The following is a 27078-nucleotide window of genomic DNA, read 5'->3' on the forward strand; positions in this document are numbered from 1 at the left end:
TCCTTCCTCCTTGTTTCTGCCTATTTCCTGGAAGTGGTTTTTTACGTTTCACTCACTTTCTGGTGGGAGATGTGGCTATAACATTTGCTGGTGTTGGCCAAAATGGCATCTGTGGCCACAAACCCTGGTTGACCTGATAAGCTTGTTTGTGCAGCGAATGGACGTGGAGCTAAATGAGACTGTTCTGCTTTGGAAATACGATCTGAGGCTACCAAATCCTGGGTCTACAATATAGCACAGATGCTAGATGCACCTTCTCTTTGTCCTCTCTGTAGGGAAGTAGAAGGGTCCCTGTGTTAGGGAAAGGGGACCAACACCACTTTAAGATCATATCTTAACACCAAAGCCCACCAGGAAGAGTCAAGGAAAGACTATCACTGAGGCACAACCCCACTCCAAGCTGCCCTCACTGTACTTGGCCCACTTGCCACCTGCCTGTCCATTTGTTCAACAAACATGGACTGTAAGATACCAGGCACAGGCTAGGCACAGGAACACAGAGGTGGGTGAGGCTCTTGACTCAATGCAGCTTCCAGTATAATAAACAAGACAGACATTAAAAATAAATAACTAGAATACAGTTTGCTATGTATCATTTTGGAGCAAAGGATCTTAGCCTGGATCCATGGATATCCTTCAAGGTGTTCCCTTAAAATTAATCATAAAAGCTATACATACTGGGCATTCCTTGTTTGCTTCCCCATTACATCTTCTCTACACTGCTCTGTGTCCCAGGAAGCTGACCTCTACAGTCGCCATCAAATGGGCTCACTAGAGGCCCATGGGCTTTTAGTTGGATTTGGCCAGTGAGATGAACCACTAGGAAATCTGAGAGGGAGAGAAAAGTAGGGCTATATATTTCCCCACCGGCTGTGGCCTCTGCCCAAGGCCACAGCTCTTACGGGCTATCTCTCTTACAGCCACAGCTATAGTGCTTCTCGAGTTCCCATTTGTCTTTCAGGCTTAGCGGTGGTAACTGTTCCCTATTTCTTGCTAGTCCGGGGTGCTTCACCATCCATATTGGGTTTCCTAAATTCTCCTCATATCTTTGTAAACAGTACCTACATCAAGTTCCATTCAATCATTCTGAGTACAGAACTGTAAAAATATGTGTATCAGATTCTCAAAAGGGTCCATGACTCAAAAGAGGTTTAAAAAAGCCCCTTCAGAAGAAGCACATACAAGGTGATATGGCTCTAAGAGGAAAGTGTACTATCTATAACTGTTGGCTTCACAGAACAAGTGCTCCTCTCGAAATGCAAATCTGATCCAGTTATTCTCCTTCTTAAATCCTTCAGTGTTTCTCAGAATAAAGACCAAACTCCTTCATATGCCCCACAAAGCCCCAACTCATGTACCCCTCTCTAATCTCACCCCAAACACCCTTTGTGTTCTGTACTCCAGTTGTTCTGAATTTGGGGTTCTGAACTTGTGCCAGGCTCCCTTCAGCCCTGAAACCTTGCACATGCTGATCCTTCAATCTGGAAAGCCTCTCCCATCTTCTCTATTCATTTTCCGGGCCTTGGCTCAAGTGAATCTTCCCAGGGAACTTCCCTGACCCTCAGTCCAGGTCAAGTTCCTCTGTTTTATACCCAATAGAACCCTGAATACATCCTCTTAAGCACTTATCTTAGTTTGCAATACATTTTTGTGTTTTGTATTTGATATTTATTAATGTCAGCCTCTCCTGTACATAAACTGTAAGTTCAGTGAAGGATGGAACCACATCTATTTCTGCTCAAACTGTGTCCTTGGCCTTCAGCACAGAGCATGATATGTCAGAGATGCTCATAAGTATTTGCAGAGAAATGAATGACAGAGAATGAAAGTTATTTGAATCAAGCCATGAAGGGTCAGTTTTCCAGGAAGCACAGACCAGGAGTCTAAGAGGCCACTTGAGAGCTGGTTAATCTGCTCAGTACATCCAACATAAATTTGCTTGGGCAACATGCAATGTCCCCCCACATCCCTTTCCCAACCACGGATCAAAATAACTCAGAAACATTACCTTTATATCAAGAGTGAGCATCAACTCATACTGGTTGTAAAAGTCCTTGGAGCTGGGCAACTGGTACTCCTTTGCTGTGCCCAGGAATGTCTCAATGTCATTCAAGGCAATGTCAACACCCTCTCGGGACTGGCACTTGTCTACAGCTTGGGAAGCCAAGAGGTAGACTCCTGCTTCACACCACTGGCTGACCTTTTGGAAAGAAACACAGTGCCCTGTACAGTTAGCCTGCCCACAGCTCAGCCACCACCATCCTCAGGAGGTCCAAGCTCATATGGGGTCCACAACGATTCTGAGACAACAGGCAATTATCATGAGATGTAATGTCATCCAGGATCAAGTTTAGAGGTCCAAAAATATAACCATGAGGTGGATAAGGCCAAATCAATTTTCTATCCGCAGACTTTTTAGGAAAGTCACTTAATCAAAAAATAAATCACATAAACATTCTTCTCCACTGACAATAATTGCCACATCTCTAAGAGGAGAGAGTTGAGTTGTTTCTATGTTTGGTCTAACCATTGAAAAATACCACAAATGGGTTTTTGGGTCTAACCTCTAGGCCACTTTTCTTGCATCTTAATTGGTTACAAGAGCACAGAGTGAAAAATGAGGCTTCAGACCTGGGCCCTCCATGCCCTCCTGATAGAGGGAATGTCTCCTTTAACAAGAATACCATTTTCCTCTGTCCACATTTCTATTTGTCTTTCCAAGGGAAGAATCTAAGGATGCAAAGCTCTTGATCAGAACAGCAGTACTTAAACTTTCCAGAATGTCGGGATGAAATCACATAGGTAAAGAATTCTAACAATTTGATTTTTAAAAAACTTAAACAGACAAGGGCCCTTGTGCTGTCTGAATATTTATATGAAAAGTACCTTGCAAGTACATCTGCATTACCATTTATTGCGTGACCTAAAGAGGTATGTAAAATAACTGTACAGAGGAAAAAAGATCCAAAGGGAGCTCCAAAGTAGTTATCTCTAAGTGGGAAAATTATAGGCAACTTAAGTTTGTCTTGACTTTTTCCCTAAATTACCTATACCGAATGTGTACTACTTTTAGAATTACAAAGAAATCGTATAAAGATATATTAAAATGGATGATTCCCATTGTGTGGGGATGAGGAGGGGAGTGGAATGTAAGTAGCATCCATGAATAATTGTTTTCCTCCTCCTTCTGATATTTTTGAATTTTCAAAATAATATGAAATTATGTTTTGATACATACTGTGAAAACTTTCTCTTTAAAGTTATGCCTATATCTGCAGAAAATACTAGGATCAGGTCTTCTGCAGAGTCGCAGCAGCTACTTGTCCCCTCACACACACACACACACACACACACACACACACACAAACTCCACAGATTGCATTAGGCTATTATGTCTGGAGCAGAAATGGAGTGAGGGAAACAGCAGCTAGCTAATCTTGCTAAGAGCACAGCACACAGAGCAGGCTGTGCTCCAGGCTCTTCTGAGCCACTTTCTTCTGGAGCAGCTGTATTTCCTTGACACTAAAATCCCTGTTGCAATGGGATGATGTAAACAGCCTGGGCGGGTGCTCCCAGCTATCAGAGAGAAACAACTGTGGGAATGGAGCATGCTGACTCATAGTATGAGCCCTGTGTTGGCTGGAACAGCTGATAGGGAAGGCTCCAGAAGTCAAGGCCCCTGCTGACTGGCCACCTGCCTCAGAGATCACCACTGAAGGGCAGTGGGGTGTGGGCGGAGGCACCCCCTCCCCGTGAGCACTCTGCATACAGAGTTGCAGTCTAGTCTAAGGAGTCTGAGTCTTGGAATTTGGCCATCCTGACCCGAAACCTGCAATCCCCTATTTACCCCATGTGTGGTCTTGGGCAACCTTTTATTCCAGGGTTCCTCAGTGTTGTTTAGGTACCACCTGCACCAAATCACCTGGACACTTGACGAAAATATTGATTTTGCGGCATCATCCCAGACTTACTGAATCAGAGTCTTCAGAGTGGTCCATCAGGAAATCTGCAATTATAGCACGCTCACCTTATGTACTAAATGCTGTGACTCATCGACCCATTCAGCTATGTTGATTATCAATTTCTATCTCTTAAATGAGGCCATTATTATCTTCCTCACAGGTTATATTAAGGATTAAATAGATGATGCAATTATGCTCCTGGTAGAAACACAGTAGGTACTCAATATATCGTAGGAGTGTATAATGGTCATTATTACTTAAGCTTCTTCAAAAGGATTCACAATCTGATGCCTTTAATGAGGAGAAGCACTTTGCAACTATAGCGCTTCGTTCTCTGTACACTTGATGGGGCATCAAGAAGGGCTGGGTCAGGTCAAAACACACTTTAAGTCTGAGTCCACACAGAAGATGTGGACTTTTTTTCATTCAAATAGGATGTGGTGGATGGCTAGGGCATTTTTCACCTTCAATACTTCTATAACTTCAGATTGGTACAGTTTTTAATGCCTCTTGAGTGCTGTTCCACATGAAGCACTTTATCCTCTCAACAATAATGAGGGGTAGGGAGGGCAAATATGATTAAGACTTCTTCACAGGACATTTTGCACACATCATGGTCACGACTTAGTTTTGCTCACCTTGTCCAACCTTCTATGCAACTCCAAGGACTTTTCTAAAATGTCATGTTTCTTTTTGTTTTCATTGATGAAGTCATCACAAAGGTGCCTGAGCTCCGCACACCTGGGTCTGATGGAGTCCACTGCATAATGGTGGCTTTGGATAAGCTGGTCCCCAATTACTGCAAGCAGCTGGGCCTTTTCCAAGGACTCCTGCAAAGTGAACATCCACAGCCAAGCATCAGAAACTGAGTCATGGAGAGGCCGGGATTTGCCTGGCACTGTTGCTTCAAATCTGGGGAGAGGTTAGGGAAATAAATGGTGATCAGGTTTTTAGGCTGAGAGCTTGGGAAAGCGCTGGGGTGGTTCAAGGTCCCCAGGAGGCCTAGCCTAGTCCAGCATCATCTGCACTCTGAAGAAAAGCAAGTCATTCATTCAGATATTTGTTGAGTTCTGGGTTAGGCACTGAGGATATAGCATTAACAAGATAGGATTTTTCAGTTCAGTGGAGAACTCAGATACTAAATGAATTATACAAATAATTAACTTATTACAACTGTGATAAATTCTAGGCCAGAAGAACATGAAGTGTTACACTGGACAGAATTGGAGACTGAATTATCCTGTCAACTAAATGAAAAGGAAAAGAGATAGACATGTTGCCCCAAGGAGAGAGGAGAGTGAGTTGAGGTTGAGAAAATGGTAAAGATCTGGTTTGGGCAATCCTATGGAGAGATCATGAGACTTAAGCAATATGTTTGTCTAAGCTGTTTCCTGCAGCCCACAAGGTCCCTGTCTGCTCTCAACTCATTAGCTCAGCAACTGCATCTCCTACCTCTTTCAGCACAGCTTGTTTTGTTCTAACCACATGTGCCATGTTTTCCTGTTTTTAATTCATTCATCATATATTATTGAGTACCTGCCATGTACCAAGCACTGTCCAGGTGCTGGGGGTTTGGTGGTAAACAAACCAGGCAAAAATCCCTCCCCTCACGAAGCTTACATTTTAGTAGGAGATGCAGGCAATAAACAAATATGTAGATGATATAGTATCTTAGTCAGTGATGAGTGCTATGGAGAAAAAGTAAACAGGGAGAGGAGGGTGGGGAGGGCTGGTGGAGGAGCTGCTATTTTAAAGAGGGTGGTGAGAGAAGGGCTCACTGGGAAGGTGCTAGCCGTGCTGTACAGAAAAGTTAGCACAGCAGCCTGAGACTGTCGTCCTTAGAAAGGTCTGTTTGCAAGGCCAGTCCATGGCTGGCACCTGGGAAAGTCAGGAGGGTTCCTATCACCCTTAATTAGAATGACTCAAGGGACTTCCATGGTGGTATAGTGGATAAGAATCTGCCTGCCAGTGCAGGGGTTATGGGTTCAATCCCTGGTCTGAGAAGATTCCACATGCCATGGAGCACCTAAGCCCAGGAGACACAACTACTGAGCCTGTGCTCTAGAGCCCTCAAGCTGCAACTACTAAGCCTGCATGCCTAGAGCCTGTGCTCCACAAGAGAAGCCACTTCAACGAGAAGCCTGAGCACTGCAATGAAGACCCAGAGCAACCCCAAAAAATTTTTTTAAAAAAAGAATGACTCATGATACCTAAACTGTTTGTGCAAAGAGTATGCTTTATGTTGAAGACCTGCTTTCTTTTGAGAGTCTGAAATTCTGCGTTATGCCAAGCAGAGGCCACGAACATGACACAAGAGCCAAAACCTAAAGTGAGGGACAGCCATGCAGCACTTGGCAGAAAGGTGGGAGCATGTCTGACATGTTCAGGCAGCAGGAGGAAGCCATGGGGCTGCAGCAGAGAAGGCAGGGAGGGAAGGGGGAAACACGATCAGAGAGGAAAGAAGAGGGTCTCCCCAGGGAGGGCCTTGCTGCCATTGTGGGTGCTTTGTCTTTTACTCATTATGACATGGGGTGTGCAGAAGGGTTTTGAGGAGAGGATCTCATTCATATTTTTGAAAGGATTGCTTCAGCTGTGGTGTCAAAAATGGCAGAGAATAGGGAAAGCAAGGAGACCAGTTACGGAGCGACTGCAGTAATCCAGGTGAGCAACCAAACTAGCTGCTATCTCGGCACCCTTCCCTGGGATGTTCCTCCCAGGGCGAAGCTCTTAGTCAACCTCCCAGGCCCTCTCCCTCACTCTGTTTTCATTTTTTAAAACCACTTACCTCTATCTGAAAGTATTTTCTTTCTTTACTTTTATGATTCCTTCTTCTTTCACCCATGCCCACCATTGCATAAGCTCCATGAGATCACTTAGTAGGCATTCCATAAATATTTGGCCAATAAAATAAAAGAACAAATGAACCAGTGAACTAGGGGATGCGGTGATCTGCTTGGCTGGAACTGTATGAAAGATACTGACCTGAGTCAAGACAGAGGACTGCCATGTCCTCAAAGGCCTCACGACAGAAGGCCCACTCACACCCTCACCGGCCATGTTGAGCATCCAAGCTATCACATTTGCCCTGGTTTAGCTTTTCATAGTAACACAAGGAATCATCATGACCCCAGATGATGACAACATGACACTCTCCTAATTTACAGTGGTTTATAAGATTTCAACAAGCTTAAAGCTCCTGCTTCCCACCCAGTCAATCATTCACCAAGTCCCACAGAACACACCTCCTTCTTAATACCTTTGGAATGCTGAGCCCTTCCCTACCACCTCCTTGTCACTGTGTGTTCAGACCTTGGTGCTTTCTGACTGGGACAGCTGGTCTCCTTGATTTCCTTTAAACTCTCCCTCAAGTCATGCTCCACACTGCGGATGAAGCAGCAATTCCATCATGATGTCTATTCATGTCTATATCACTTCAGAGCCTCAGAGCCTTTCTTGACTCCCTGCTGTCTTCAGGAGGAAGTTCAAACTCCTGAGAAATGCACAAAAAGTCTTTCACTACCTGGCTCACACCTGTGCCTCCTCCTCGCTCACTCTGTCACCCTGTCCTCTGCTATAACTGGACTAATGACTCCTTTGTAGTTCTCCAAACAGTCAGATGACTTTGAGCCTCCATACCTTCTCTACTTGCTCTCTCTGCCTAGAAAGCCCCATCCTTCCCTCATCAACCCTCCCCTTACCTCCTCACCCCTCCCCACGTACCCACACTACTCTGGAACTAACTCCAAACCACCCTTCAGAGTTCATCTACTTCAGGCAACTTTCTCTGACTCCACCATTTTATTTTGATGCCCCTCCTCTGAGCTCCCATAACACTCTATGCCTTTTCCAACCAAAACATGAACTTGACTGTGTTATGATCAGCTATCTACTGCCCACTGTCCGCATTATCCCACAGACACTTGTTGGCATGCACCAGCTCTTTTTCAGCAGCTCTTTAAGAGTACACAGCACATATTAGGTACTTAAGAACAAATGATTGTTGTTTTGGGATGATATGGGAATAAATGATATGAATCAAGCAGGGTTATTTAGAAGAACTTAGGGACAAATACCCAGTGCACTTATTCAAAACAGCAAAGGCCCAGATAGACGCATTGCTCACCATCACTCAAAGAAGGTTACAATGCTAATTCCTTGGACTGTTTTGTTCACTCCTGTGTCCAGAACTCAGAGCAGTGTGGCATGGTAGGAAATCAATAAATATTTGCAGGATGAATATAAGAAGTAGAACTGCTCGGCCACTGAAGATTGAACCTAGGAAACACTCTGCAGCCCAGAATTTACCCCACCACCTCTGTGATATCAACAAAAACATTCACTGAGAGCTTACCATATGCTAAGTACTGTTCTGAATGTTTACATTAACTATTCCTTTAACTCTTCACAATAAACCTTTAATGTAGGGGGGTGTTTTACAAAAGTGGAGTGGAGACACAATGGCCCAAGGTGACCCGGGTAGGAAAGAGAAGAGCCAGGCTTCAAACTCAAGCAGTCTGGCTCCAGAATCTAGCTGCGGCCAACACATACAGAGAAAAATGGCTGTGCTTGTCCTGCCCGAGCTCAGAGACCTCATTTGGTTGATTGAACCTGTCTGAATTTAGCCAAATATAGAAATAGGAAAACTTGGCCAGGAAATCTCTGTTGACTTTTTTCTAAGTCCAGCACCTAATTTATTAAGAATAGTGCAAGTTTTCTGGGCCCAGGGAACTTTACCAATGGATGCTCCCCGGGCATCCTGTGGTGGTCACAGCTGCCCTGGATTTGGCATGCTGCATCACACCTTCAGAACTGTTCTTAAAACGCTTGCAATGTTGGAGGAAAGATATGAGTAATAGGTCCAAATAGATTTGGAGAAGAGATCCATAAATATAACACGGAAATCAATACCAGATGGCTGGAAAATTACTGAAATGAATGGATATTATTAATAGCTTCTAAGCTCTGATCACTTACTATGTTCCAGGCACTCACTAAGTCCTTACTATACATCAGGTTCATTCATCTTCCCAGGGACTCTTGTGAGGTAGGAATCATTATTATCCGTTTTATAGATGGGAGGATACATTCAGAAAGGCTAAGAAACTTGACTAGTATCACACAGTTGGTAGTTGTTAGAGCCAAGATGTGAATCCAGTTCCATCTGACTCCAAAGCCTGTGTCTTAGCACCTTCCAGTCCACATATTCCAGTCCACATGGTGCTAGAATAATGTCTGTACAGCTATGACTATCAAATCCTTTAGTTGCCTGCAAAGAACTTTACTGAAAAACCTCCAAATTGCAGCTTGTTTTTCAGTCTATACAGCTTCTACTCAAGGTAATCAGGGAACAAAACCTCCAAAGTAAAAAAAGAAATAATAAGAAAGAAATAGCTGAAATCCGGTGCTCTGATCATAAGTCTGCCTGGCATCTTTCAGATGCTGAAAATTTCAGAAGGCTGGATGGTCAAGTTGCAGCTTATAATTCAAAGCCTTTATTGTAATAACAAGTTATCATACCCCCCACCCGCCAAAGACTCTACTGCTATAATGGAAGATAGGCATGTCTACTGTAAGAAAATGGTGAAGAAGGGGTGATGCTGCCATATCAGGGAACCCAGAACAGATCCACAGATAGTAACAGCAGAGGAGTGGAGTGCATGCATGGGGAAATGAGCCAGGTGAAACAAGAAAGGCAGAAAGTTAATGGTTGTTGGAACTGAGCTATAGACACATGGGAGTCCCTTGTACTAGTCAACCTACTTTTTTGTGTACTTGAAAATTTCCACTACAAAAAAAGTCATGTAGCCCTTCCAGCTACATTATATCTCTAGGTTAATGATCTGGGTTCCATGCCTTCTTGGACACAGTAGGGTAACTCCTGGGCCCTAACCCTGGAGGGAGATGTCAAGGCTGAAAAAATGTTGGGTCTCACTGTTTTGTCTGGATCCATTCCTTGCTGGCCCATTACCAAAGGCCTGAGCATGCCTCACAGCAAAAACCCTATAGGAAGTGAGGGGGACTGAAACCTTCGCTTCTAAGAATGAGAGCTGAGCACCCAAAAGACAATTAAACCCTCAAACCAGAACAGAGTAAAAGAGCAGGTTCAATTAGTATGCAAGAAGATCTGGTTAGGGCTGACTCAGAGGTAACCTGTGAGGATGATACCACTACACAGAATAAGGAAGCTGGCAATAACCCAGAAATCAGTGTGGTTATGCTACAAAAGAAGGTGAGAAAGTGCTGAGGAAAGACAAACCTCAAGCATATTTTAGTAGATTCTATCCAAACATCACCTCTTTCCTTTAACAATTTATAGGACAAAGAGATTAGCCAAGCCCATATCACTTGAAGAAACAATTCCACTTAGAAATCTGAGTGAAGGGATGTTTAAAAAGTTCTGATTATGACTAGATGGCTTTGTTTGGATCACTCAAAGGCAAATGGGAAGGCCTACTGCATCCTTGAGAAAACAAGTAACAAACCAGGGTAAACAAGGCACAGAACGGGTAAAACCAATGTGGACTATGAGTCATCTGCAATGGGTGAGTATAGCTGGTTCAGGAACATTGCCCAAGAAAGATGTCCTGTGGCCACAGGTTTTGCCCCTACTCACAGTCAGCGATTTTAAAAGTATGTACCAAAGATCACAAGTCTAAGGAGGTGGGCAGAAGAGAGAATGTGAATGCAGTCATGCAGATCCAGTACTTAAAACACAACCCAGAGCACTGTCCAACAGCTTTCCATTCCACCGAGAATAAAATCTAACCCTTACCACTAGTGCTCCCACCTGTTCTTTCCTAGCTCACCACAGTCCAGCCACACTACTGGGACTCCCAACCTCGTTTCTACCTCAAGACCTTTGTCCTTGCAGCTTCTCTGCCTTGACTGCTATTCCCTAAATCTTTTCATGGCTATCCAGATCTCAGATCAAAGGTCTGAGAGGCCTTTCCTAACTACTAAAGTAGTACCCCCACTCACTTTCTCTCGTGTCCTGTAGTTTTCTCCATCTCATTTGTCACTATCTGATGTTGATTTATCTGATTACTGTCACTTGTCTGTCTCTCCCCAGTAGAATGCAACTTGTGTGAAAATAGGGTCTTGACTGATCAGTCCTGGGTGTTCCATTGGAAGGACTAATGTTGAAGCTGAAACTCCAACACGCTGGCCACCTGATGCGAAGAGCTGACTCATTGGAAAAGACCCTGATGCTGGAAAAGATTGAGGGCAGGAGGAGAAGGGGACGACAGAGGATGAGAAGGTTGAATGGCATCACCAACTCAATGAACATGAGTTTGGGTAGACTCCAGCGGTTGGTGATGGACAGGGAGGCCTGGCATGCTGCGGTTCATAGGATCACAAAGAGTCGGACACGACTGAGCTACTGAACTGAAACTGAACTGAACTGTCTGGTTCACCACTTATAGCCACAGAATCTAAGACAAGGAATACCTGATGACGAATGAATACCTTTCTATCAGGTCAGCAGCTACCTTTGTGTATGTATTTATATATAAAACAATATTTTTCAAACCAAAAATGAAGGTACTGGGATTGATGAGGCATATTTTCCCTAAAATATGAATGTACATAATGAAAATACATAGTATCCACATTTAATAAGGAGTTCACTTGAAAAAAACTAAAATTACATAAAATTGAGACTCTGAGACTGAGTATCTTAGAGACTCTGAGACACAGAGATATCACATACACAAAATTCAGCCTTTTTTCACTGTTTAATAAACATTTCTCGTAACTCATGCCTTCAGCACTAAAGCAATTAGCTGTCAACGATCATGGATAACAGGGTGCTCACAAGGGAAGAGTGGGACTGCTGAGTGAGAGTCTGTGTGCACAGGTGGGCCTGTGTGCTCATGTACTGCAAATGTACTTTCAGCTCAGAACTCACAACTGATAGCTCTTAAAGCCAGACTGGGCGTGGCTTACATTTGTTACCATTTTTTAAGGGAATTTCCTCACTGGCTCAGCGGTAAAGAATCTGCCCACCAACGTAGGAGACGCAGGTTCAATCCCTGGGTCAGGAAGATCCCCAGGAGGAGGAAATGGCACCTACTCCAGTATTCTTGCCTGGAAAATTCCATGGACAGAGGAGCCTGGCAGGCTACAGTCCATGGGGTTACAAAGGGTTGGAAACGACTTAGCAACCAAACAACAACAAAAAATGTCTCTAACAATAATGTGAATGTCAAATGCTTAACTTTAATGTGCATGTCAAACACCTGGAGATCTTATTAAAATGCAGATTTTGATTCTGACGCGGGGCCTGAGATTTCCCCGTATTTCTAATAAATTCTCACTGAGGTGATATCTATGCTGCTGGCCAAAGGATCACATTTTGAGAAGCAAACCTCTAGTACCATGAAATTACCGTCTACCATAATCTAGAGGAAGGATGCCTCCAGATTAGCTCAGAATGGAAATGGCAACTATAGAAGACTTCCCAAGAGAGAAAAAAGGGACCCTAATTAAAGAAAAGCAGAGAGGAACTTCTCTGGTAAGAACTGACTGGTCTTTCTTAATTTGTAACAACCAAATCTGTAAAGATTGAAGACAGACCTACTCCTAAGTGTTGATCTGTGTACAGACCTGGGAAACTGTTTAACTTGGGTATGGGAACTTGAGGCATATATTCCTTTACAAGTCTGATATTTACAACTCTTTGAGCATGAGAAAGGAGAAAGCTTTACCAACTCTGTGTAGCAACAGAACTAATGTGGACCAATTTCCCCTTTTTCACCATCTTGCTTATTATAAAACTAGTTTTTTTTTTTTTTTTTCCTGGTTTCTCCTTTTAAAGTTTCCCCTCCTTACCACCAAGCCCGCCTCCACATCCGGCCCAGTGGTTAACACCCCCAATGTGATCTTACTTCCTGCTATCCCTCCCTAGCCCTGTCACTGAATGAATGGGCAGGGCCACCTGGAACCCCACCTAAGCCTCCAGACTCAACTGGGTGCTCCTGCAGCCTTAACAGAACTCTGTACTGCCTGCATTATTCCTCATAGTTGTTAATGTGCATAATTCCCTGGGGACCTGAGGGTGGGAGTGGGGTCACTAAAAAGTCAGTATTTGGGCAATCCTGTGTCTTTTGGCAACCATCTAACAATTAATGAGTAGCCGTGATCTGTCACTATCCACAGGGACCTTCTTCCCAGTCCACAAAACTGGAAAAAGCAAACAAACAAACCTGGCCTTCTCCTTCCAGTCTTTTGTGTTCCTTAAGAAGCTGTTCCACACGCATCACACTGTCTCCGGTGTCTGAAGACTCTGCTTGCTCTGCCAACAAGTTGTCCAGGGCTAGCTTAACCTACAAGACATATTAGAAAGCCCAGAAATAAGCCAGTGGACATCCCATCTTCAGGTATAGGCTTGTCATACTCTAGACAACTTGAAAATCCAAAAACGATTCAGGATATGTGTATATCTATATAGACTTTTTTTAAAACAGCTCATCAGCTTTTAGATTAAGCTGGGGGTACTGAAATACCACAATAAATACCTCATAAATGTGATGAATGACTGAAGAATAGATGCAAAATGCAAATAATAATGTTAAAAGTATATCATCTAATCCCCAATTAAAGTAAATGAATTATGTAAAAAAAAAAAACCACCTGGGGATGCTGAGACAATGTGTAGATAGAATATCGAAGCTACACGAATCAAAAAGGAAGGTGAACCATCACTGAAATACCATGTGGGAAAATGAGGTTCTGGTACATTGCTACCCCCACTAAAAAGGTGAGAAGAGGAATCAAAGATATATGGAAGGGACTGGACTAGGGAGAGGGTGCAGAGCCTGATACCCAGCATTTAAGGGGGAAGAGAGAACCAGAAGTCACAGAACTGTGCACTCCCCTAACAGAACCATAAAAGGAAGTTTTATTAAACAAGAAAACAACACCTCACAAAAACTGTGTTCAAAGTGCTGTAGTTGTAGGTATTGATTAAGCTTCAGGTGATGCTCAGACCAGAACTGACTAAAGGCTTTTTCTGTTTCATCCAACTGAACTAATAACCTGTCGAGAAAGAACAAGACAGGACATGTGATTAGCATTCATTTCCACAGGCTCATGCTGATAACACCCATGTTTTCAGTCAGAGTTCCTAATTGTGATGGTCTCCTTACTTTGAAGTCCATGTCACCTATGACTTTCTCATGGTTCAGCTGGTTCCCCTATTTTCCATTTTTCAATCAGGACACCCTCAGCACTAGGCAAAAACCTCAGATGCAGCAGCCATGCTTTAAAATATGCCCCCGGTAACCTTTAAAATGTGCTCCAGGTAACTTTACCTTTCTACTTCTTTCCACCTAAGAAGACAGGTGTGCAAACACAGCACCTAACCAAACAGTTTTTTGGCAATGAAGGTTCAGTAAATACTACCATATTCCTTGACATCCTGGAATGAAAGCAGACCATAGGAGGAGGGAATGGCTTTCTCATAAAAAGATCTCTGTAGATGGATGCCAGAAGGACACTATGGTTTTTCCTTTGTTGTCTCAAATATTCTTCTTCCTTGACCCCACCAAGACCCATCGGCAGCTGTTCCAATCTGTTCTTGGTTGTTTCACATTATCTGGTTCTATGTATTCTCTCCAGAAAAAGCAGATAGCACCCTTCTCACTCACCTTTCCATGGTAGTTTCATTCTCAACTTCATTGAGACTGAGTTTGCTGGTGGGACTTTTGGTTGCTGATTCTTGCATGCATGACAGCAATGTGGCCCCTTGCTTTCCAAGTAATTTCAGCTCATCCTAGAGAAAGGAAATACAGTCTCTCTTAGAAGGAATTAAAAGCAAATTCGAGGTAGGTTCAGATGAGTGCAGCGGTGCATGTGTGCATGCTAAGTTGCCAGTCTGACTCCTTATGACCCTGTGGACTATAGCCCACCAGGATCCTCTGTCCCTGGGATTCTCCAGGCAAGAATAATGGAGTGGGGTGCCATTGCCTCCTCCAGGGGATCTTCCCAATCCAGGGATTGAACCCGAGTCTCTTATGTCTCCTGCACTGGCAAGTTGGGTTCTTTACCACTAGCACCACCTGGGAAGCCTGAATACAATGGTAAGTATATTTTTATTACATTATTATATTTAGTAAATTAAGTACTAAGTAGAAGTCAAGCTATAGCTTTTTAAATTGATTAACTTGCTCCTAATAGATAATACAAACACATGATACAAAATTCAAAATATACAAAACAGTACATATTGAAAAGGGGCTTCCAAGGTGGTGCTAATGGTAGAGAACCTGCCTGCCAATGCAGGAGACATAAGAGATGCATGTTCGATCCCTGGGTCAGGAAGATCCCTTGGAGGAGGGCATGGCAACCGACTCCAGTATTCATGCCTAGAGAATCCCATGGACAGAGGAGCCTGGTGGGCTATGGTCCATGGCATCGCAACAAGAGTCAGACATGACTAAAGTGACTTAGCATATTGAAAAACCATGTGTTATGTCCACAGCCCATCCACACCCCCACTCCAAAAGCAACAACTCTTAAATTTTGTGCATATCTCAAGTTACTATAAATTTAAAATAATTAGTTAATAAAATCTGTTTTTTTAATCCAAGATAGTGGCCAGAAATAAGAAAATGACAGATATCAAATGTTACGTGATGGAAGATGCCATACAGTTAGTTAACCATGAAAAAAACTTCATCTGGCCTTATCAATAAACCCCTGCCAGTCCTGCCCCTACCCCAAAGTGTGGCCTTGTTCAACTATCAAAGTACAGAGGAGATGAGCAGCAATTTCAGTTTGACTTGGGAAGATTCGTATTTCCAAGGCAATTCTATCCTCTCTTTTCACATGGGGACTTAGGGCATTGCAGCTGGGGAAGATGTCAGGTTATCTCCTTCCAAATCCAGTGGCTCTAGTCCTCTACTTGCATAGTGCAGGCAAGCTCTCAATGCCCTGATCATTACATATAAGGTGGGCCAAAAGGGATGGAGTCTGGCCTAGAATTTTGCGGCTGTGAGTTTGGGATTTGATTCCTGGATCACTCAAGATGTGGTTTGGTATGCCTTAAAGGTAAGAAAAGGCCCATAATTACCAAGCAATCTCCTTGATGCACACAAACACAAAATCTCTTCCTGAAGGCTAGCCACCACCAACCTCACTGATGCACAGCACATTCATTCCCCAAGGAAGGGTTTTATACTCTCCACTCCAGTCACACAGAAATTCAGGCCCTCTCAACCTTATACCTTTGTTCCTTGTCCCCCATCTCACCTCAGGATTCAACCCTGGGAAGGCCTCCACTACCTACACCCAGCCTCAAACTTGTCCTAAGATCTGGGCTGATGACAGATTTGACTCCTCTGATCAGAATTCTCTGGACAGACCCTGTGGATCTGTCCTCTCAAAGTAATGCCCCAAGTCAGCCACCTGACTGGTATTCCTGCCTGGGAACTGGACATAACCCTTCTTTTCCACTCTCAGGTATCAGCCCTCATTTCTTATCTCATCAGTGCTCATTAAATATTTATAGGTTGGGTGAATTAAAAATAGTCTAAAGAAATTAGGTTGCAGATGGATTAACAACAAGATATGATGGGGGGAGAAAAAAGCAGTCATTAGCTTTTAGCTTTTCCCTTCTTGTTCTCCCTATAGAAAAGCTTCAATAGGGTTACCAAAATCTGCCATAACATGGAGGGAAAGACTGAGGAACTATGGTACTTGGACAGCATAATATGTTACCCAACCCCAAAATGGAGATTGTCCTTGTTCACAGTGGTGACAATTCAAAATATTTAATACCTATATAGAGCAGACCACTGACAAGTCAGCACAGAAGTCAGATACAACCTGATGATTGATGATTGTTGCCCTAGTCATTTATTTCATTGGGATTTTCTAACTCTGTTATTTGTTTACATTTATTAGCCGTTTCCTGAAAAAAAAAAAAAAAGAGAGAGAGAGACTTTTCATGTTTCAAACTTTAAAATTTTGAAATGAAAACAGACTTACAAAGAACTCCCATATGCTTTTTCATCCCTATTCACCAACTGTTCATGTTTTGTCACATTTGCTTTCTCTCTCCTCCCCTCTATTCCTTCTTTTCTCCCTGTCCCATAAATTGTTTCTGAACCATCTAACGTCGTTCACTGATATTGTGCACCTTTTGCCCTAAGAGCATGACTCTTAAATACCCACAATAGTAAAAATATATATAGATGTTTAACACTGATACAATATCTAATATGCAAATTTCATATTCAGATTTCTCCTGTTGTTCCAGTAACATCCCTTAAAAAATTCCTTTTTCTATAATCCAGGGTCCAATCTAGACTTGAACACTGTTATTTAATTGTCATATCTCTTTAGTCTTTAATCAGGACCAGTTCTTTGGCCTCTTATTCTTTTAATCACTCACATTTTAAAAGAGTATAGGCCACTAGATAAGCTTTCTATTATTTTGGGGGTTATTATTACATACTCAAATTTTAAAATATTTTAGTATGTTAGTCAGTTGTAGTCAGTCATTATTGTTTTTTATGATTAAAGTGTCCAACTTTGGCCATTGTGAGCCCCTCTTTGAGCTGGTTCTCCCTTTTTGATTGAGCCTTGATTAATTTGGGGGACCTTTCTAGGTTTTTGGCAAAACAAAATATTCCAGGTCCTTCTTGTATTTTCCTTTCTTGTCTTTTATATTTTCCTATTTCTCCAAGGAGTCTTGCTTTCTTTTGATAAAAAGTGATATTTATAAATCAAGATCTGAGTGCTAGCTGGCATATGCATTGTTATTAGGGTGTCTTTGCTTCCAGGTCCTTTTGAGTGGACAAAGCCAGGAAACATGTTTTCAAAAACCATCAGATTATATAGGTATTTTAAATTCCAAATAAAATTAACATTATTATTGGGATTTCCTACAAAGAAAATAGAGTCAAATTTATAATGCCAACACAGTTGTCCCTTGGCATCCACAGGGGATTGGTTCCAGGACCCACCTCAGATACCAAAATCTGCAGATGCTCAAGTCCCTTATATAAAATGATATAGTATTTGCATAAAACATACAGACATCTTCCTGCATATTTTAAGTCATCTCTAGATTACTTATAGTACCTAATACAATGTAAATGCTATGTAGGTCATTTCCAGGTACAAGGCAATTTCCATTTTTTGCTTCTATCTGGAATTTTTAAAAAGTATTTTCAAACCACAGTAGTTTGAATCCTTGGATTAAGAATCATAAATACAGCAGTCAGACTGCATAGCAATCCTAGTAGGTGTATCATTGCAGTTTTAATTTTCACTTCTCTACTGACTAGTGATATTGCAGATGTCTTCACGTGCTTTGTGCTCAGTCGCTCAGTTGTGTCTGACTTGTTGTGATTCCATGGACTGTGGTCCACCAGGCTCCTTAGTCTGTGGGATTTCCCAGGCAAGAATACTGGAGTGGGTTGCCACTTCCTTCTCCAGGGCATCTTCCCAATCCAGGGATTGAATCTGTGTGTCCTGCATCTCCTGTACTGGAGGGCAGATTCTTAACCACTGAGCCATCTGGGAATTAATAAGTCATTTATATACTTTCTTTGGATATGTGTGTGTGTGTGCTAAATAACTTTAGTTGTGTTTGACTCTTTGCAACCCATGTCTATTCAAATCCTTTGCCCATTTTTATTTTTTAATTTTTACTTATTTTTTTGTTTGGCATTGCTGTGGCTTATAGGATCTTAGTTCCCAGATCAGGGATTGAACCCAGGCCCTCAGCAGTGACAGCAAGGAGTCCTAACTAACTTTGCTTGGTTTAAAATTGAGTTACTTATCTTTTTATGGTTAAGTTGACAAGAATTGGTGTCATATCTACAAAACCATTGCTTAATCTAAAGTCATGAAGATTTACATCTGTATTTTCCTCTAAGTGTTTTATAGTCTTAGACTTTACATTTAGTTCTTTGATCAATTTTAAGAGATTCTTTATATATGGTGTGAGGCAAGCCTCAATTTCCCTTGCTTCCTGTAGATGGGAACTTGCTTCCCAGTTGTCCTACAGCCCAAGGATCTTTAGTTTTGTCCCCCTGGAAAGAAAATATCCTTGGTCTTTTTTTTTTTTTTTTTTAAACTGCTGGCATTCAGGCTGGAGGAGGAGCTCAGGGACTTGCTTCTGGGAACATCTATATATGTTTTTGGGAGTTTCAGTGAGTTTTCTCTTGGGCAGATAGGATCCTAGTGGCAGCAAATGAGTGTGGCCATACTGCTTGTACACTGAGAGGTGGCCTGTATTCATTCTGTCAAGGCTGCCTTTCCTCAGAAAATGAGAGCTCTCCCTGGAGAAGGATCCAATTTTCAGAGGAGTTTGGGGCCCCTGTGTGTACATGCTCTAAATGCACGCTCCAACGGTTCATCCATGTGCAGGAAGCACATGCAGGAAAGGGATGAGTGTGCTGTTATGTGTGCTTGTCTTGACTTAAGAGGACCTTAGTCTCCCCCAAAAGAAGACCAATGCTGAATGTGTGTACAGGACTCGCTCTTCCTTTCTCTTCCTCAGATGGTATAGGGAAGTGAAGCGAAGTGAAAGTCACTCAGTCATGTCCGACTCTTTTTGACTCCATGGACTATACGGTCCATGAAATTCTCCAGGCCAGAATACTGGGTAGCCTTTCCCTTCTCCAGGGGATCTTCCCAACGCAGGGATCAAACCCAGGTCTCCTGCATTGCAGAAGAATTCTTTACCAGCTGAGCCACAAGGGAAGCCCATGATATAGTGAAATCACAGAGAAAATAAAGTTTCAAGTCTTAGTAGGAAGCCCAAGTGCCCACAATCTGATTGGACAGAAAATAGCACATATTGCTATTGAGAGCCTTTTTGATCATAAAAATGGATTAAGAGCCAATGTGTGGCTCTGCCTTAAGGAAAGAATTTATGTTTCTTCTAGAAAAGAGCTCCTTTAAAGTGGTAAGGTTGCTTGAAAATTTGATTTGTTTCTTCTGCTATGTATGATCTGAGACTTTTTTTCTTTGTAACCAAATTGGTTTGATATATGAGTGTGGTCAAGACAGAAGAGATTGTTTTGGACGATAATTGTGAAGAATGTGGTAACAACTACATACAGAATCAGTGCATAGGCTGTAAAAGTTCTCAAGTTCAACAACTCTCCTACTTCCATTGGCTGATTGTAGAGGTAACTATGTACTTATGTGAATCTAAAATAAGGGCTCTCAAAGACCCCCTGGGGAAAGGAAATCAAGAAATTAAACCAAGTCTCTTAATGCTGTGTTGTTCTGACAAAAACTCTCCAGGCTAGGAGGAAGCCATAAGTCACACACTATAACTTGTATAGATATTTAAATAGACTTAAAAGTTCACTGTTCTGAGAATCAATCTTACACTATTTTTTCACTTGGAAAAGATGCTTTCTAAATGGAAAAAATATTCAATTATGGAAACTTTGGTTTAAAAAGTAGGTAAAATACTCTAATCAAAATAAAATTATATATACGTGATCATAAAACTGAGTTATTAGTAAAAGTTTAAACACTGTTCCTTTTTTTGTAATATAAACCCTTTCTCTCTAAATCATTTTTGGATCAGAAAGAGGAAAAATCTAAATCTAGTTTAATGATTTTGGAATTTTTGCTTCTAATTTATAAGATATGAAGCAAAAAAATCAAAGTTGTACCAGGTCAACAATTAGTAATCACAGAAGAAACACTATGTATTGTCTTTAAAAGAATATTAATATTACTTGGTCAAATAAAGACAGAATAATTTAAATTTAACCGAAATTCACTTTATACTCTTTTTTCTTCCAGTTCTACTGAGATATTATTGACATATAGCACTGTGTAAGTTTCAGGGTGTACAGCATAATAATTTGACTTGGACACATCCTGTTTTAATTCCAAGAACTGCTGGCTACTGTGAATTTTAAAAAATGGCATTACTCCATCTCGGAGGCTGGTTCTTTCCCTCCTTTTACCTCTGTGGAACTCTGCCTGTGTAGAGATGACAGAATACTTACTTATCTACCTTCCCTGTGAACCCTCACTGCACCTACAGCTGGTTTCACCCCTCAGATATGTGTCCTCATCTAAAATCCAATTTCTGTTTTTCTTTTCCCCAGAGGCCTCCCTGATTGGCCACCTGGTCATCTTGGTGCTTCTGCTCTGCCACCTCTCCCAGCGCTTCTTGGAACGACATACAGAACACACTTGCTCATGAGCCCAGGCTGGAGCCCTGTTCACAATGCCTTCCTACAGGCTCTGATGTTCAGCATCACACCCATATATTAACTGATGCTCTGCAGTCTCCTGTGGTCTGTGACCTGTGCGCATGGATCACCAGCCCTTTTCTAGCAGACTTCAGAGAGGTGCCCTAGACCCAGCCTTCCACACCCCATGCCATCTTCCAAGAACCATGGGAGGTGAACTTGGCCAATAGGTTTGGCAATGAAATAAGTCAAGCTTCTAAAAGTCATTTCCAGGGAATTTTCAGGTTTCTATAGTTTCAAACCAGACCTTTTGATTACTCAGAGTAATTCTGAGAATATATTTTGAACTCTTTTTGGTAACCAAGACCCTTAAAGAAAGAATTAAACAGTTTTCCCTGACACATGGAAGAATTAATTTGCCTCAACTACCTGACTCTGACTTCCCTACCAAACTATGTGTTCTTTGAGTTTGCATTTTGTTTGTTTCCTTGGAATGTGATGGTAGGTCATAAATATATGCTGAATAAAAACTCAACCACCTAGCAAAGCAAAATTTTTGCATATTTTGGGTCACAGATAAGAGAGTTCAGCTCTTCTTATGCTCAACACAGCGAGAATACATGTAATGCTATGATGTATCAACCTTCTATCCTTGATTTGCTGCCTTGTTGAGTACTGGAGTGCTTGTGTGCTTAGTCTCTCAGTGGTGTCTGACTCTTTGCAATCCCATGGACTGTAGCTGGCCTGGCTCCTCTGGCCATGGGATTTTTCAGGCAAGAATACTGGAGTGGGTTGCCATCTCCTCCTCCAGGGAATCTTCCCAACCCAGGGATTGAACCTCCATCTCCTGTGTTGTCTGTATTGCAAGCAGATTCTTTACTCACTGAGCCATTGGGGAAGGCCTCTCTCGCCAAATAATAGCTTTGGTCTGTTTGTGCTTCTGGTGGTGGAAAGGGGCTGACATCCATCCAGTAAGACCTGAGAAGATTTCTCTTTTCTGCATGGCCTAAAAGAATCTGCCAAGCTGCTTCCCAGCAGGTTCTGACATGCTTTTATGAATCCTTTAATAGGTGCCTCTCCTTAAATCCAATTCAGAGCACTTTCATAGTCCTATTTCTCAAATTGGTTCCCAACTAAAAAGACACATCCCTGAGAGAAGTGAAGCAATAAGTCACTTTATTATCCTGCCCCTAAACTTCACAACAACCTCAGGAAAATTTATGCTTCAAGAGCCAACTCCCATCCCTCCCTCCTTCCCTGCAGTTTCAGTCCATTATATCCTGTTCTGTCCGGAGCAGATCATAGGAGTGTGCACCTTGAATGGATGCTCACATCCCTTGTCTCACCAGCACCAAGCCAAAATGAGTTCCCTTTGGAGGGGCTGCTTTTCACAGGTCTTACCTTCAATCCTTTTATATATACTACCAGTCATTCAAAGATTTTTCTCTTCATATATTGCCTATCTAGAAGATTAAAGATGATTAGTGGCTGCCAAGTCACTGGAGAAGAGGGCTTAACTTTTAATTTTGCTCTCAGAACTCTCCAAGAAGCTGACCATCTGCCAGCACAGAGGCTGGCCTCTGAGAGATCAGTGACCACTCACCTGCAACTTGTTCCGCTGCCTCATGTGGGACATGAGAAGGTCTTCAGTGGAAGGGATGCTTCTGGGCAACTCTGTTGTAGCCAGGCAGGCCCCAAAAGTCTGAAGCATCTGAGCAGTGGTCTTCAATGCCAGAGCAAAGTTTTCAATGGCCTGGAAGGTCAGACAATCATAACAATGTGAATGTTTTCACCAATATGCTGTCTTAACAGGGAAGAAGTATTTCCTGAGTATACACAGTAGGCCATGCATTGAACTTTGTGCTCTACATTTGTCTAGCACCTCAGTAATCTAGAGTGGGAGGTATTTTATCTCCATTTTATAGAAGAGAGAACTAAAGTTCTAAAAGGTCAAATGAACTGGCCAAGATCATATTCTAGGGCAGTAAGGAAGGAAAGAAGGCAGGATCCAGTCAATTTGTTTTTTGTTTTTTTCTTTTCAGGAGGTTTTTTTTTTTTTTTTTTTTATCAAAAGGAATGGCAAATTTGAAAGGATCTTGGGCACAGATGAGTACTTTACAAACGTAACAGTAAGAACTAAAACAATCAGGTGTAAGGCCTGGAAATGTCATCCTAGAAATAGGGGAAAGCCAGAGGTTTCCTGTGGTGAGTCCTATTAACAAAATAACTTGATTCCATGCATCTGATTAGTGAATAATCACTAAGTGGAAAAGGTGCAAAGGAACTGACCCTAATAGGTGACTCAAAAAAGTTTGATCTTAGTCTTGGCTCTGCCACAACTTGACCCTATGACCTTAGATAAATTACCTCTTCACTCTGAAGGTCTGTTCCTTTATCTGTGAAATAATTCTTTATTGTGGGGACCTGTCTAGGGCATTATACGATGTTTTGCAGCATCCTCGGCCTCTACCCAGGATATGCCAGTTAACATCCTTCTCCCCAAGTTATGATTATAAAAAATGTCTGCCTAAAAACGTTGACAAATGTCCTCTGCAAGCAATATCGCCTTCAGCTGAGAACCCACTGTGTTAGTCCCATTTTAACAAAGGAGCAAACAAACTTAGAGAGGTTTAGTGCCTCACCTGAGCTCAGATAATACTCAGTGGTGTCTACATTTAGACGCAACTTCTTCTGACTTGGCAGGTTTGAATCTGTCTGTACACTAGAATTATCTGGGGAGCTTGTGGCCCACTAATGCCTGACAGTCATCCCAGATCAAGTATATTAAATTTCTTGAGGTATACCAGAGTATTGGTATTTTGCAAACTCCCTGGGTACACTCTAAATCAAGTCCCTCGAGACCGCTATACCAGAAAATGAGGCAAGATCAAAGTAATCAGCAGGAGAAGCCCTAGCCTTTATCCTTCCACCCTTTCTCTCCCCCAGCCTATCACTTAGAAAACCCAACCTTCCCGATGTTAGGTAGTCCTGGGAAATGACTGTCCAATGGTTGATCTTTAAGTCCCTGTCTCTAAAACACCAGGAGGGACACTGAAAAGGGCACGTAACTTGGTACTCACGGTTCGATGATTTATCCACTGACTGTGGCAATATTCCAAAGTTCCCCCTAAGTCCGCTGTCAATTGGCTTTTGTCAATGTAGTCATGAAGGTCAGAAATGGAGTTTAACATAACAATCTATAACAGAAAAAACCTAATATATTTCTCACAGATAATTAAGTAGCTCATCAAGATTCTACTTCAACTTGGCCTGATCAGGCATTTATATCCAGTAGAGAAACATTTGAAAATCTCTTTCCATTTCCCCGCTTTGAGGGAGGAATAGGAGTATTGAACAGCCTACAACAGAATGATGAGTTCAGTTCTAAGCTACCTATAAGTCAGGTCTTGTTTAGCTAAATTTTTGTCAAGTTTCCAGGTTAATATACACCCTTCAGCCACCAAAAGCAAATGCTGTACTGAGACCTAAAAATCTGCAATGACTATTCCAATAAAGAGTGGACTGCTGCTGCTAAGTCGCTTCAGTCGTGTCCGACTCTGTGTGACCCCATAGACGGCAGTCCACCAGGCTCCTCTGTCCCTGGGATCCTCCAGGCAAGAATACTAGAGTGGGTTGCCATTTCCTTCTCCAATGCATGCATGCATGCTAAGTTGCTTCAGTCATGTCCGACTCTGTGCAACCCCATGGACAGCAGCCCACCAGGCTCCTCTGTCCACAGGATTCTCTAGGCAAGAACACTGGAGTGGGTTGCCATTTCCTTCTCCAAAAGGGTGGACTGGTAAATATGAAAATAAAATTATAACGGGACCCATTGAAGAGTATAGATTGAGAAGCTTCACTACACTGATGTCCCTTCTATGAAGAATGGTGATGTGCCCCCAACTAATCTTGTGTGGAGGAAGTCTGGAGGTGATAGGGAGTGGGTTTTCGTAAATTAGCGAGCCTGCTGCTGAATGAATGCCCAGACTTCTACAGAAGGATGACACACTCCAAACTGTCCCTTTATCCTCCTCTGCAGTGGTCCTGCAAAGGGCATGGTCCCAGCTCTGTCCCAAGGACCATATCATACCCCCTACTCACTCCCATCTCTGAAACACACCCTACTGTAGCCTTTAACTAATGACTTATATTTCTTCAGTCATTGATTGTTTTGACTGGTGAGTATAATAAACTTCTTCCTTCAAAGCCTTGCCTTCTTTTCCTCTGGTGGCAGTACTTACTTTACCATGGCATATCCAACATATACACTCTTAGAACAGGTTCTTGGTCAGAGGACATGAAAATATATGCTTTTCCCCTAATATTACATCATATTAGTCAAGTGATAAATCTACTTTAGAATGAAACAACATGGATGTTGTTTTATGTTTTATGCTAAGTGAAAGAAGTCAGACTCAAAAGGCACTCTCAGGAAAAGGCAAAATTCTAGGGATGGAGAACAGATCAGTGGCTGCTAGGGTTAGAGCTGAGTACAAAGGGGCAATATCAGAAGATTTTGGAGGGTGATGAAACCAGTGTGTTTCTTTACTGTGGTTTTGGTTAAATAACACCATGCGTTTGTCAAAACTCATACAACTGATGCTGGGAAAAATGGAGGGCAAGAGGAGAAGGGGGTGACAGAGGCTAAGATAGTTGGATGGCATCACTGACTCAATGGACATGAGTTTGAGCAAACTCCGGGAGTTGGTGATGGACAGGGAAGCCTGGCATGCTGCAGTCCATGGGGTCACAAAGAGTCAGACATGACTGAACAACAACATTCAACTCAACATCAAAAAGAGTAAATTTTACTGCATGCAAATTAAAAAAAAATGGAGAGGCAGTTTCACCATGAAACTTTTTTTCCTCTTTGAATCTTTAATGGGTCAAGAAGGAAAAACATTTTAAATTCTACATAAGAGGGGAAGCAGAATAATTTCACTCATCAAACTCATAGAACTCACTGAGTATGTAAACTTGGCCTTTAAATAGTTATTCTGCGTTTTCTTAGATTCTGAATTTGTCTACTTGGCATCCTTTCTTCATAGGGTCAGTTATATTAACTAAATTAACTTATTTTCTATATTCTTGATGTTCTGGCATTTATGGTCTCACTGACTGGGGAGAGGCTAATTAATTTTTAGAGATTAAAAAAAAGGACTGGAGGGAAGCACATCTATCATATGAAAACCAGTTCCAAGCCAGTGTCCCCCAACTACTTTCTTAACTAACTCTCATACAGCAAGTCAACCTTTCTGCTGCCCTAAATCATCCTAAGGGACTTCCCTGCTGGTCCAATGGTGAAGAATTCACCTGCTAACGCAGGGGACATGGGTTCAATCCCTGATCCAGGAAGATTCCACATGCTGCAGAGCAACTAAACCTGTGCACCACAACCACTGAACTCATGCTCTAGAGCTCTTGAGCTACAAGTACTGAGCCATGTGCTACAACTACTGACGTTCATGCGCCCTAGAGCCTATGCTGTGCAACAAGAGAAGCCAACACAATAGGAAGCCTGCGCATCACAACTAGAGAACAGCCCTTGCTCACCACAACTAGAGAAGAAAATGAAATGAAAAATTAAAGAAAAATCATCCCAGGGCCAGGTAACAGGCAACTAGAGATTCACTTGCCCCAAAGCCTGCTGGAACTATTTCAACCAGTCAATCCTAAACTGGTTACCCTGCCCTGCCTTGCCTTTCCCATGGAAACCCCAGTAAAGGCTCTGGTCTATACTTTCCCTTCCCCTCTGCTTCTGTCCCCTGGTCAAAACTGGCTGCTTCCCTGTGGGCCTGAAAGGCATGTGATGACCCTCCAACCTCCTTTGGGACCTTTGAGTTTAAGAAACTTCTTCCTTCAAAGCCTCCTTCTCATTTCCTCCTGTGGCTGGTACTGACATACCATTTCCAACATGTACATTCTTAGAATAGCTGTTT

The 27078-nt window shown here is 42.3% G+C and overlaps 1 protein-coding gene across 1 annotated transcript in view; it reads right to left on the minus strand.

Moving 5' to 3' along the window:
* MCF2L2 (MCF.2 cell line derived transforming sequence-like 2) overlaps window positions 1-27078 on the minus strand; it is a 274628-nt gene that overhangs the window by 143131 nt on the left and 104419 nt on the right. The window contains exons 6-12 of the mRNA XM_040265422.1: window positions 24220-24336; window positions 22743-22892; window positions 14612-14736; window positions 13886-14000; window positions 13169-13288; window positions 4601-4792; window positions 2009-2200 (exon numbers count right to left, since the gene is read on the minus strand). Coding sequence (XP_040121356.1) covers window positions 2009-2200; window positions 4601-4792; window positions 13169-13288; window positions 13886-14000; window positions 14612-14736; window positions 22743-22892; window positions 24220-24336 — 1011 coding nt within the window. The remainder of the gene's footprint in view (window positions 1-2008; window positions 2201-4600; window positions 4793-13168; window positions 13289-13885; window positions 14001-14611; window positions 14737-22742; window positions 22893-24219; window positions 24337-27078) is intronic.

The sequence above is a fragment of the Oryx dammah genome, unplaced genomic scaffold (genome assembly GCF_014754425.2).
Source record: "Oryx dammah isolate SB20612 unplaced genomic scaffold, SCBI_Odam_1.1 HiC_scaffold_2, whole genome shotgun sequence".
Lineage (NCBI taxonomy): Eukaryota > Metazoa > Chordata > Mammalia > Artiodactyla > Bovidae > Oryx > Oryx dammah.